This window comes from Orycteropus afer, unplaced genomic scaffold, assembly GCF_000298275.1.
Source record: "Orycteropus afer afer isolate SDZICR_OR568_19922 unplaced genomic scaffold, OryAfe1.0 scaffold00447, whole genome shotgun sequence".
NCBI classification, from domain to species: Eukaryota; Metazoa; Chordata; class Mammalia; order Tubulidentata; family Orycteropodidae; genus Orycteropus; species Orycteropus afer.
This window is the reverse complement of record NW_006922034.1, coordinates 2,086,131-2,100,483: the sequence shown is the minus strand read 5'-3', so window position 1 is coordinate 2,100,483 and position 14,353 is coordinate 2,086,131. Positions and strand designations below refer to the sequence as shown.

Genomic DNA, 14,353 nt, shown 5'->3' with positions numbered 1-14,353 from the left:
ATGTATGTTTATGTATATATGCATTTTTTTCTGAAAAATATTACTAACTCAAAGTATCGGTCCCCATAATTTTTTTTTAATAAAAAGGGCCACACTGACAGAGAGGAAAAATGTGGAACAAAATCTAAAAACACAATAATGACCAGAATTACTGGTTGGATGGAGTCTGGTGGGACCCCCAATACTATGAGCCTGGGATACACTTAGGGCCTGGAATAAAACTCACTCCCAGGGGCTGGCTCTCAGCCCAATAGTAAATAAGATGTACACGCAGACCACTCAACCTAGATTGATGCACCCACATACTCTATGGAGATTCATCCCTTGGAGCACTCAGCCACTGGGCACCACAGGGGTAAAATTCACATGGAGGAAATGCAGGACACACAGGAGTGCATAACTATGAGGGGCACAGGGGGTGGGCTGGGGTTACTGGGCAGTGAGGGGAGATGAGTGGGGTAGGGTTGGGGATGGTAATTGGGAAGTGAAACCTAATGTACACGAAATGTTGAACGTAAAACAAACTCTGCTCTGTAAATTTGCACGTAAAGCACAATTTAAAAAAAAGAAAGAAAAATTCCCTTATATACAGAAAAAATTACTTTTTAAAAGTCAATGTAATGAGCATAGAATCATGACATTATTCATACTTACTAAACTCAGTTATCTATAAATAATAATTTTGAAAGACTCAAACATTTCATAATTTGTTTCTAAAACACATCAACCATTTCCATTAAAATAGTTGATTCGAATATAGCTAAAACTTAACCAAAAGGTAATTTGTAGAATGAAGTAGCCACTCACTTACCTACACCATTAATGATTTGGTTCTACCTGCTGAAGGAGGAATAAACATTAGATATATATAGAGATATGAATACCCTATGGTAGAAGTAGGTGGGACCCTTGACATCTAGAGATTTCTGAGGTTGTATTATATTCTTCTAATAAGATTCCAGCCTTCACCACCTCAACATGGAAAGAACTCTGGGTTTTCATGTAAAGACAGGGAGTGCCTAAAGCCAGAAGGAAGGGTTAATGCTCTTTAGCATGTCCTCTGGCCGGGAAAGGGCTTCCATAAACCATGATTGGGTTACTTGGTTGCCTAGAAGCAGATGCACATGAAGGACTGCCCTGGATAGTTGAGGAGATCATTTGGCTTAGAAATGGGGCACATTCTGTTGCTGAGCATAAAACTTCACTTGGAAGTGAGAATGTTCATAAGTTATGCTAATGTAAGAACCTCCTGGTAATCCTATCACCTCTGCCCCTGTTCCAATCAAGAGCAGGATGCACCTGCAGACCCTTGACGTTCTCTTACTATAATTACACACCTGGGACTCAGAGCCTCCAATGATACACAGCTGGAAGAATAAAATAGGCCAAAGGACAGACAGCTCCATTCCTAGGAGCAGAATATATTTTTGTGTTCTTGGTGGATACTGCTGCTGCCTCAAACTAGACCCTTCTTTGCTTTGATGTTGATACCTTTCCTATCTCACACACCACCCTAAATTCAACTATTATTAATGCATTCAACAATGATTTATTGAGCTTCTACTATAAGTTATTCCTCTGAGTGGCTTCATGACTCCTTTATCATCTGACCAGTCCTGTCCCACTGCTTCTCCTGACTGTAGTTATTTGTCCTCCTATGTCCAAGTATGCCTAAACTCACATATGCCTGATCCTACCCTCCCTTGCTCCCACTTATATCCTGATATTACAGTTCATTCATGCAAAAAGACTTTTCTCTGGAAAAGTATTGCTATATTTGCATATCCCAAATCAAGTTATGGCAAAGAACATGGATGTTTTTTATATTTGTTAACATCCACCCCATCTGGAAAATAAATTTTATCTACAATTCTAGAAGCTCAGTAATCTTTAGATATTTTTTCCCCCTATTTTCAGTCATGTCCCTTTAAGAAGAAATAAAGCTGAAGAGTCCATGGTGGCTGGCCAGGACAGGAAGAGAGTTCTCAAAGCCACCATGTCAGATGTATCAGAAGCTGTAGGATGCCAGCTCGTAGGCCAGCAGTGACGCAGATGCCACAGTTTAAAAAAAAAAAAAAAAAAAAAGTGCACTCCAGCCTTATGGAGACAGCCAAGAAAACCTCATGAATAGCCACAGCTGTTGCTCACAAAGAGGAGCAAGATGGACAGAGCAAAAGCAACAACATGATGCAAATAAGGTTAACAGCGAGGCCTAGAAATTGTTTTAAAACCCAATAGTAATTCAGCGACACCAGTTTGCTAGGCAAGCCTCATGAGCCTTCCTCTGTGCTAAATCATGCTGACTAAGCTCATCTGAGGAACCAGAAAATAGAGCACAAAGCAGACAGAACACTATAAAGAAGAGGACTGGCACAGTGGTCGTCGTAAGTATTCTGATCCTAATGAAGGGAGGAGTCATGAGAACAAGAAGAGAGCCAAACTATCTGTGGAAGAATTTTCCTGTTGTCACACCTGTCCTTCCGTGCTTATAAATCTAATTTTAATCCTGTTCACCATCAGGAAGCCATTCATGTTTACAACCCAGCTCTCCTGGGGCTATGCTAAACATAGTGCTAAACCTTTAGCTTTTTAAGTGTGAAAACTGTGTATCTTGTTGATTGTATCCCTACTCCCTATTATATTGCCTGGGATTCACACACTCAATAACTGTATGTGTGTGTGTGATTCAGATAAATAATATAAATTCATCTTGCAAGCCTACCACATAGTAAATGCTTACTAAATACTTATTGATGGAATAACTGAAAGGTTTAATAAATGAAGCAATCATTGTATAGAGGGTTGAAATGAAAAAAAAAATGGCTAAGAAGTCAGTTTGTTGGGTAGATTTTATTTTACAAACAAATCATTTTTAAGAAAGTTCAGGAAATATCACTATAGATATGGATCAGACATAAAACATAAAGAAAAAGTATATGGATAAAATTAAGTTGTATCCATGAGATACCAAAATATTTCATTGAAGGTGTGAAAAATTTGGGCCTATATAAACTCATCCAACTGGATGTTTCTCAAAGGGTGTTAAGATTAGTCTTCACCACATACCTGCTAATTTTTAGTATACCATTCAGCTAGTACAGAGATTGGCTCCTTAATGTCCAAGGTTCCATGTAAGAATTTACACTGTCCTTCCTATGAAAACCCTTGAAGTACCACCCATTGTGTTTTTCCTCCTAGACAATGGATCTTGAACCAATATATATAATTCTGTAATGGAAATGCTCTAGATCACTCCATACCTTTGACCACATGGGCCACATTGGAGCCACAGATGTAAAATGGAATATTGGAGCCCCGAGGAACTGTAGGGTATTAGCATGTACTTCTTCTTGCAAATATGTACTAAAACTGATCAGTTTGGCTAGGTTGTTCGGTATGGGCGAGGAAAGTAATTAATTATTGCAGATTAATTTAATAATTTAATAATCTGTCATTTCTTATAGAGATTATTTAAAATTTGTCTATAATCTTGAATCAAAACAAATTAATCATAGAAGCTTCCTTTTCATGTTCTTTTGCATTGATGCTGCAGCATTTACATTCTCCTTTGGGTGCTTTAGCCACTTGTTGGCATCTGGGAAACAGTGACTCTTTCCTCAATTTCATCTACTTATTTTATGTGTACAGATGTCATGTTTTAAAACATATTAACTGTTTTATATAGGAACTGAGTATAACTGACTACATTTTCATATTCAATACGCTTGTCAGAGTATGGAATTATGGTTGGAACTGGCCCTAATTTCTCATTTTGAGCATATGTCAGAATAAGCATTTATAATACTTTTAAACAGGCTGTTATAAGGGTTAGGCAAATGCACTGCTTTGAAAATGAGCATGCACATGGACTCAACAAACAGCATTTCTCTAATTTACTGTGATAACATGAAAGTCAATATAACATCAAAGTCATGTCATTGTTTACATAATAGCAACAATAAGACCTAAATAAAAGATTCCTCAGAAATTTTGACAGGACAGTCACCCCTCTGTCTTTTATCTATCACTACAAAAATAAAACATAATCATACACCTCTTTCTTTTGAAACAAGACTGACAAAAAAGTAAAAATGTTCTAACAATCATGATTTCAACACAATGAAAGATCATGTTTAAATTTGCCTTTTTAAAGTAACAAGTTACAATGGACTTTGTTTTTATCTTGATTTACCCAAGGCAATCCAGACCCATGACACCAAGGCTTACAGTAGCTTGTGGGTGATGATTCTATGCACAAGGAGCAGCATGTCATGATTTCTTATTGGTATTAATTGTGTATATGGTAAGTTGTTCTCTTGGAAAACATCAAAACGTTGTGAATATGCAAGGAAACAAGGTCAGGACAATGCTTTATTGATATTTCATTCATAAGAATTTCAAAGGTTCTAAGTGGCAAACCTATGAAAATTAGAAGCCACATTCTGGATTTCTGTCCGTAGAGGCCACCTTTGAGAATGGTGCTATAATTATCCAAAATATGTGGGTCCAGATGTCCTTTGAACTTTAAAAGGAGCATCACTATGAATTTTAACCAGTTTCTTGCATGACTGATTTATTTTCTCAATGCCAGGAATAGCTAAAATATATTTGCACTTAAATCTGAATTTTCTGGAGGAAAAAAATTGAATTGGTTCTTAATTTGTTTCTTACTAAGGGAAAGAGCTTTAACAGCAATCATTTTATCTTCTGACCAACTAATAATGTATCCTTGTTAAAAACTGTATTTGGAAATAATTTCAAAGACACAGGGATATTATAAAAAATATTTCAAAGAACACCCATATATCCTTTATCCAGATTAATGTTTGTTAATATGTTCTTTTCTTTGCTCTTTCTTGATTAGAGAGATGCGATTTTTTTTCTGAACCATTTGAGGGTCACTTGAATATGTCGTAGTCCTTTACCCCTAAACTGTGTGTATTTTCTAAGAATAAGCATATTCTCTTACATAGTCATAACCTCGTGTCTTTTAATTGGATTTGAACAATAGGAGACAGCTTACCATCGGTAGTTTCATCACCTCCAAAATGCTGTCGGTAGAAGAGCATCAATTCGATGTTGTAGCATTTGTACACAACCACTAGCAATACAAGGAGGAGGAAGATTGCTCCCAGGCCCCCTGCAAGCTCAATTTTGTAGATTAAATCTGGAACAAATAGAATCAACAGGAAATGGTAATTAAATCAGGAACACTTGGGATCTTCCAGTATTTATAATCTCTGAAATGTACTACCCATCCTGCCATTTCTCAAAAAGTTTCTTGTTTAACATAATACCTTTGGTCTTGATAAACCTGCATAAATAAAATTTTTGTAAAACTTATTCTCCTCTGAACATCGATGTAATATACTATTGAAAGTGGTAAATCCATCTGAAAAGGAATCGTCTGAAATGCAATTCATTTTGCATACACATAGATTTTCACATATATACTATTGCTTTAAGTGTATTTCTGGGAACTACTAGATTTGTGGCACTCTGATGGCATAACGGTTTAGGCATTTGGCTGCTATAACCCAAAGGTGGGTGGTTTGAACCCATCAGCAACCGCGTGGGAGAAAGCTGAGGCAGTCTGCTTCTGTAAAGATTGACAGCCTTGGAAACCCTATGGGGGCAGTTCTACTCTGTCCTATCGGGTTGTTATGAGTTGAATCTAGTCGATGGCAGTGACTTTTTTTTTTTTTTTTTAAGTTTGTCTTATTCTGAGTCCAAGGCCAAAATTTTGTTTTTTCTCTTAAATTGTCTCATTGGCTTAGCAAGATTATCATTCCTTATATCTCAGGCCATAGGCCCTATTCTTCTACAGGGGAACAAATTACTCTCAGAATCAAATAAAATCGAATGAGCTTGCAGGATTTAACTGTTTCATTTAACCTCAGTAGGACATAATCCAAGACAAAGTAAGCAGGGGAAATTAGTTTATCCATTTTCCCTACTTATTTGAATAAATGACTATAATATGTATGTGATATAATATGCCTAGCGGGGCTAAAAGAGAATGAGGAATCAAAGCTAAACACTTAGCCTATTAAGCTAACACTGGCTACCTGATAGCAGCCATAGGCTGTTCCAGTGGGAGCACCCCTAGAACTCTGAGGACTGGAACAATTCAATCAACACATGATGGGATGAAAAATGTTTCCCAGGCTCAATGACTTGCCTGTAGTTTAATTAGTGATTTTAACAAATCTAAAAATGTATCATCAAAAAAGGGCATGGTATCATGGTTTCTGAGGCAGTATCATGGTTTCCGAGGCAGTATCACTACAGAAGTAGATTGCCCCATCTTTCTTCCGAGGAGTGGCTGGTGAATTTGAACCGCCAGCCTTCTGGTTAGCAGTCAAGTGCCTTAGGCACTATGCTACCAGAGCTCCCAGTAAAAATGTATCATCAAAAAAAAGGGATGGCATCATGGGATTTAGGAAAATGGGAAGTCAGTGGAGGATCTAGAATTAAGAGTTTAGCAATATGTGTGGGAGAAATGCTGAGTCTGGGAAGACACCAAACCAGAGACATATTTTTCACTGTGGGACAGGGACATTTCTTGGTCTCAATAAGGTATTAATGCAATTGTCTACAAGATTAGCTAATCTCCCTTTAACCTAATTCCTTAATTACCAATAGACTGTTTTTTTCCCCTTTAGAAAACTAATTCTATTTACCATGTAACTAGAAACTGGCAAAGGGAATTGCACTCTAGATTGTACCTCAGTTGCTTGTGAGTTTGGTTGGCATCAATCTCCCTAAATGGGTCACTTCTGGGGTACTGTCAAAATCAAATTTTTGGCCATGATGGGCTGCCCCACCTGAAGTCTCTTGACAACCAGAGAGCCAACTTTTCCCTGGAGATGTCCCTCACCTTTCTATGAGCTTATTCATTAAGAAAATTAGTCAGGCTCAATATAATAATTAGCATCTGTTTAGTACTTTACAGTTCATAATAAAGATAAACATATATATTTTAAATTATATATATTTAGTTGAAATATACATATTTCAACTAGTCTATCTTTTCTCCAAATAATCCTTTAGAACAAGAATATTAGTCCATATTTATAGACAAAGAATCAGTAGCTTAATTCACTTACCCAAGATCTTACACCTAAGAAGTGGCCAAGATGAGAAATGAGCCCAGGTCTTCTACCTTCAAAATCAAAGCTCTTTGTATTACATCATAGCTTTATAAGCTCTAGCCTGGAAAGTAACAACAGTAAATCCTCTTCCTTTTCCCCTATGTGAGGAGTTCTGGTGATGTACTGGTTAAAGCATTGGGCTGCTAATGAAAAGGTCAGCAGTTCGAACCCACCAGCCACTCCATTGGAGAAAGATAAAGCAGTCTGCTTCCATAAAGATTTATAGCCTTGGAAACCCTATGGGGGCAGTTCCACTCTGTCCTATAGGGTTGCTGTGAGTCAGAACTGACTTGATAGCAGTGGGTTTTGTGTTTTTGTTTTGTTCCCCCACCAGAGAAGTGTTGATGATGCTTCCCAAGAATATATGACTTGCAATGAATTTAGACTCCTTCCTTCCTTTCAGATCCAAGGGAAGAAGATAAACTACAATTCAGCTGAATGAAATGGCTATGCAGATTTCTGACACTCTAGTGGAGGTTATTGGAAAATCCTGTAACGGAAGCCAAGGAGGAAGGAAAGGCTCCCTGGAGTCCCGCATAAGATGAGCATTAAGTTTTGTGGAGAGAGAGGGAATTTGGTCTTGGAAAGGAGGTGGACTGAAAGAGAAGATGATGGTGTCCAGAGAGGGGATGACTAATCAGGAGAGCCATGGAGTGGAAATGTAAGAAACTCAAATAAATGTCATTTTCTGAATAAGGAGAGAGGGAGAAGGATAGAAAAATATGTCAATAAGGAACATTATAAGGAGACACATAAGGAGTAGGGAATCCAAAAAAAAAAAAAAGCACCTGACTGCCATGGAGTCAGATCAAACTCATAGCAACCCCTCCTTGGGTTTCCAAGGCAGTATCTCTCCTTCCAAGGAGCGGCTAGTTGGTTTGAACAGCCAGCCTTCTGGTTAGCAATCAAATGCCTTCTTAGACACTATACCACCAGAGCTCCTATGAGTAGGGATAGGGATTTGGAATCTTTCTTTTTCCCACCTGCTACAAGAGGTGGTCATTGTGAAAATTAAGCTACAAAATTTCAGGTAAAAAAAATCCTATCACATATTAGCTCTGCCTATGTGGCTCCCCAAGAACCACTACCTGCCTCTGTGTAGGCGGTAATAAGGCAGGTTTGGTCAGGAGACCTCTGTGAGGCTGGAATATCACAATCGTTGCTTGTTTTCTCAAAATCTTATTTCAGTGATATACTCTTAAAAGCCAGTATTGAGTTGACAGAGCAATACCCACCCCCCAACACTGAAAACTGACTTCCTTTTCATCTTAGGACTTTGATTGGCTTGATTCAACATGATTTTTCTTTTTTCCCTGTTCTTAGATGTTCATTTTATGTTGTAATTTTTTTGGTCTCTCTCTTTCTCTCTGGTCAGAACAGCTTTCAACTGTTTTCAAAGTCACCAAATGGGAATTTTCCAGCAATTTCTATGTTATTTACAGAGTAGAGTTGCTATTAGGTAGATGAAAAACTTCAGTAGCAGGAACAATCTGCACTCTCAAGTAGCAGATCCTTTTTTGGTAGTCAATTTATGGAAGAAAATTGTGATGTAAAAAGCACCTTTGTGGTGCTGGGGTCCATTTTATTAAGAAAAAAAAAGCCTCTGAAAGATATTACTTAATGATGGCTGTTTAAGTTAAAAACTGTGGACCTAGGCCCTATGACTCAACCAGTATTCTTTTTCTTTGATTCAGTCCAGGCAATCACATCAAACGGGAAACATCTACCCTATAATCAGAAGGCAGAATTGCCATCACCCAAATGACACCTGGCTTCTTTCCTGACTTCTGTTTTCAACTGCCATTTTCCATCTCAGCAGGATCTATACTTCTAGGGACATTTCCTGACTGAGAGGTTGAAAGTCATTTTATTTGGGCTAAGTCTTGTATATGCTTCACAAGGATTGCTTTAGCCCAAACAACAAATAGTTATGGGGTTGTGACTTTTTCTAGGCATCCAAAGCACAAGCATAGTTCTTTTTAACCTCCTTAGTCTGACCCAACTCTTTCTCTACTGTGAACACAAAGATCAGATACTATAGAAAGGGTCAAAACAGCAGCTGAAGCCAAGTGACTGAAGAGAAGGAAGGTTGCAGATGTCTAGATATAATGAACTTGTTTCTCTGAGTCATAAATTGGGAGGCAGTTTAGGAGATCCCACCTTAGGACTTCTTATACACTTTGGGAGCCAGGGCGGAGCAGCAGCACTGGCAATAAAAGAGATTCAGTGACACAGCTCTTTTTTTGTCGGTGAGGGAGTATGTTAGAGAAGCAGAAATGATTATCAAAACAGCTTCTCGGGGAGTGAGAAAGCGGGCAGGTGCAGGTAGAAAGTACATGGATAACGAGCGTCAAGCATTTAGAAAACCTGATAATTGGATATATTAGGAGTTTTATTTTACAAAAGATCTTTTCACTTTATAGAAGGATTTATCACTTTTTTTTTCTCCATAATAATCACTTAAAAACGAAAAAAACCCTCATTGCCATCAAGTTGATTATGACGCACAGCAACCTCCATTGGGTTTCTGAGGTGGTAAATCTTTACAGAAGTAGATTGCCCCATCTTCCTTCCTTGGAGTGAATGGTGGCTTTGAGCCATCAACCTTCTGGTTAGCAGTCAAATGCCTTAGGTGCTAATGCAACGGAATGCACTGGCATCGAGTCGGATCTGACTCACAGAGACCCTTCCTTGGGTTTCTGAGGTGGTGTCACTATGGAAGCAGATTGCCCAACCTTCCTTCTGAGGAGTGGCTGGAGGGTTTGAACAGCCAGCCTTCTGGTTAGCAGTCTGGTTAGCGCTGCACCACTAGAGCTCCTCCTTAGGCGCTATGCCACCAGAATTCCTTTAATGATCACTTAGACCATTGAAATATTTGACTTACAGCACATCAGGAAGTTATTGTTTCATAGACCAAGCCATGCTTGTATTCTAGGTGGGAGCACTACAGCCACTGAGACCAGACTATATATAATGTGATAAAGGCCTAAAAGGTCCAAATCCAAAGGAAAGACGCCCTTACTTTGCTTTCCATATGAAACTCAAAACACTAAGAGGAGCTCTGGTGGCACAGTGTCTAAGGCATTTGACTACTATCCAGAAGGCTGGCAGTTCAAACCCACCAGCCACTCCTCAGAAGGAAGGTTGTGCAATTTACTTCCGTAGTGATACCACCTCGGAAACCCAAGGAGGGGTTGCTATCAGTCAGGATCGACTTGACGGCAGTGAGTTGGGATGTGATAAAGGCCTAAAAGGTCCGACTCCAAAGGAAAGACGTCCTTACTTCACTTTCCACATTAGACTCCTTTAAACTTAAACTCTATTACTTTAATATGAAATTAAGCCCAACAGAATAAGAAATGGCACTAGAGAGATAAAGGCATTATTCTCATAATAATGACATTTCCCTGCTTTTCCTAGAGCTGCTTTCAAGGTCAAGTATTAAGGTTGGCTGGAAAATAGAAATTCCATCCTGGCCAGGAGGTACAAAAAGCAGAGGCTTATTCACCAAAAATAACACCTATGGCAAGCACTGAAATCATGCAAGGGCATAGCGCAGGTAACGAGTGCTCAGGAGAAATCTCTACATTGTGTCCCCTTCCCCAATTCTAGCTCCCAGGAGCAATCGCTAAATTGAACCCTCCCACCAATTTCAAGATGAATAGACATTGATAAGCAGCTATGCTTGTGATAGCAGAACGCATGAGCAGAAACGCCCCCCCTCCTTCAGCTGCCTCAGTCTGGTGTATTTCATATTTGTGGCACCTCAGAATGGAATGTCATTCTATGTCTAGTCTGGCACTCCTGTGGACTTCTGGGCAAATGTCCCCTTCTTTCCTCACCTCGCTACACCTCTGTGTCTACTCTGTTTGAGGAAGGATGTTGGGCCTTTACCAAGTTACTAGAAATTGCTCAGTGGTGCTCTGCTTCAAGGGGTGGGCACATACCATACCTGCCATAACTCAAACACCTCTGACAGCTAGTGACCTTGCTGACTGAATCTGTCGTACTGCTCTATAGTCTAGGCAACAGGAACACTGATTGAGAACATTTATTCTGCTACATTTACCAGATGGACATGTGATATAAAGGATTCAGCCTTCTGCCATGATCAAGAATCATGGCAAAGTGACAACCAATCTCAGAAGCTGCTCTAGCTGCTAAGGTTATTGTTCTTTATCTGCTTTTATCTTCTTTATCTGTAAATTTAGGATTTCTTTTGTTTCCACATTATACATAATTTCCACCTCATCTGGAACCAATGTTAGAGAATGATCTCATAGATACTAAATTAGTTATAACTATATATACCTGCTAAAGGTCTCTTAACATGGGGTTATATCATGAAATAGTCTTATAATCTATGTATATGATAACTTACATCATGAAATAGTCTTATATGTATATGATAACATTTGTAAGAATATTATATAATACTAGTCATTATTTTGGGAGCTCTGATAGCATAGTGCCTAAGGCATCTGACTGCTAACCAGAAGGCTGGTGGTTCAAACCCACCAGCCACTCCTCGGAAGGAAGATGGGGCAATCTACTTCCACAGTGATACTGCCTCAGAAACCCAAGGAGGGGTCGCTATGAGTTGGGTCTGACTTGATGGCACATAACAACAACAACAGTCATTATTTATTAGGGAATAAAAAAGATCTTTGATTCTGATTCAACAGTAAAATCTCTTGGCGTAGTCCCTAAAGCACTTGACTGCTAACCAGAAGGCTGGCGGTTCAAACCCTTCCTCCTCGGAAGGAAGGTTGGGCAATCTACTTCTGTAGTGATACAGCCTTGGAAATCCAAGGAGGGGTCACTATGAGTCGGATCCGACCTGATGGCACATAACAACAACAACTACAGTAAAATGTCTTGCATTTCATTTAAACAAAATAAAATATAAGAAGATGAAATATGAAGAAAATAAAAGATGCCAGTATTTATCAAATTTTATGTAACACTTTTAATCAAATACATTTTATGTCACTTAATTTAAAACATAACAATATTCCATCTCATTTATCTACTTCCTAATGACATTAAAGTTCATAAGCATATTATACTAATATCCATAGCAAGGGAGAAATTTCCTCTTAAAAAAACAAAACAAAAAAGAGGGCTAATAGAAGTTTAGGAGCTCTGGTAGCATAGTGCCTATGGCACTTGACTGCTAACCAGAAGGCTGGCGGTTCAAACTCACCAGCCACTCCTTGGAAGGAAGAGGAGGAAATCTACTTCCGTAGTGATACTGCCTCAGAAACCCAAGGAGGAGTCGCTATGAATCGGGTCGGACTCGATGGCACATAACAACAACAACAGTAGAAGTTCATACTAAATGATAAACTAAGGCCAGGAAACATATCCATCTTTACTTCAATAGTTCTTGGTAGCTAAACAAACCACAGTGAAAAGTAAATACCCTTTTTACGCAGCAGAACGCTGGCATGTTTCCGTCCATTTCGGTTTTCTACATGGCAGGTATAATTCGCCAGGTCAGCCTCCACCACTGAATCAAAGATGAGTGCCAGCTCAACTTCTTTTTCTCCAAGATGCTCTTTGAGAAGCCTGAAATAAAAACAGTACACTGGCTGGATTAGTTTGATTTGGGGATACAGCAGCCATGCAAAAAGTGCAGCTGGTTACCCAGCTCACGTGGGTTACCAGTTGGCACTCAAAGTCCTGGCTGGGTGTAAGTATGGGGCCTTCAACAAGAAGACACAAAAATGGCTCTTGACCTGAAGATCAGATGGGAAAGGAAGAAGTGAGGAATTCACTCAGCAAAATGAAATGTTAATAAGCCTCCAGGATTGGTGCAAACAGTTAGATGCTCAACTACTAGCCAAAAGGTTGGTGGTTTGAACCTACCTAGAGCACCTTGGAATACAGGCCTGGTGATCTGCTTCCAATAGGTCACAACCTTGAACATTCTATAGAGCAGTACTACTTTGTCCAAATGGGGTCGCCATGAGTTGAAATCAACTCCACTTCAACAATAACAACAGGTTTTGGTAAATGAAACCAAGATGACTTGTTTGCCAAAAAAAGAGGAAACAGTGGGTTCCATGTTCTTGATTGAGCTTATCAAACATAATTGGATATTTGTACCATGGCATGAAGGGAAAAAATGTGTAGGTGTTAGGATTTGGTTTTGTGTTAGAGGTGAGACTTTTGATAATAGTAGAGGGAAGAGGGTAAAGAAAGGGGTCTTGAAAATAGCTGCCTTATGAGAAGTAAACTAACGGTTAGTGGATTTTCTATCCCCAAATGCAGTCATGTTTCCTGCAGCCCTAATCCATTAATCTTGTTAGGCACCTTCACCTTCCCACTCCCAGCCCTGCTTTCTTCAGACATTGCTCCAAGTATGTCTTTTTCCTCTCCATCCCTCACCCCCAGGAGAAACCCTGTCCAATGTGCCATTTGGTCATAGTCCTGCTTTATGATTTTTCAGTTGAATTTGCAAAGGGTCTTGAATGGCCAAGAACAGGTGTTCTCAAAGAAGCTAATTTGCCAGGAAATTTTCTTGAGGAGTGTACATCCTGTTTCTTTGGAGAGTTAGACTCTCACCAATGACCAGCTATCTACTGGGTGAGGTGAAAGTACCCTGCTGACTTTTACTTTTCAGACTCCTCCTCCTGCTTTTGGGAGCTCTGGTGGCTTGGTGCCTAAGGCACTTGACTGCTAACCAGAAGGCTGGAGGTTCAAACCCACCAGCCACTCCTCGTAAGGAAGGTTGGGCAATGCACTTCCATAGAGATAAACACCTCGGAAACCCAAGGAGGGTTCGCTATGAATCACAAACGACTTGATGGCAGTGAGTTTGGTTTGGTTCCTCTTGCTTTGGGTCAAAGAAGAAGCAAATACCAATTCTGCATGGAGGCAGTCTTGCCCTTAAACCCTTGGATAAGGTTCTTAAATATATATATTTGTAAGCATGGAATATTTTAGATTGCTGCACCATAAGTAAATCTCACCTTTGTTTTGGACACTTGGGTATGCTTACAGAGAAGGCCCCTCTGATTTACTAGAATTTAGCATGAAGTTGGAAAAGAACACTGGAGTCAGAGAATTTAGGTTCTAATTACCCACAAACCTCTCCTCGGAAGGAAGGTTGGGCAATCTACTTCCGTAGTGATACTGCCTCAGAAACCCAAGGAGGGGTCGCTATGAGTCGGGTCCGACTTGACGGCACATAA

The 14,353-nt window shown here is 39.4% G+C and overlaps 1 protein-coding gene across 1 annotated transcript in view; it reads right to left on the bottom strand.

Annotated features, from left to right (window-relative positions):
* IL1RAPL2 (interleukin 1 receptor accessory protein like 2) overlaps nt 1-14,353 on the bottom strand; it is an 809,088-nt gene that overhangs the window by 19,044 nt on the left and 775,691 nt on the right. The window contains exons 6-7 of the mRNA XM_007954221.1: nt 12,580-12,725; nt 5,024-5,167 (exon numbers count right to left, since the gene is read on the bottom strand). Of these exons, the coding sequence (XP_007952412.1) occupies nt 5,024-5,167; nt 12,580-12,725 (290 nt within the window). The remainder of the gene's footprint in view (nt 1-5,023; nt 5,168-12,579; nt 12,726-14,353) is intronic.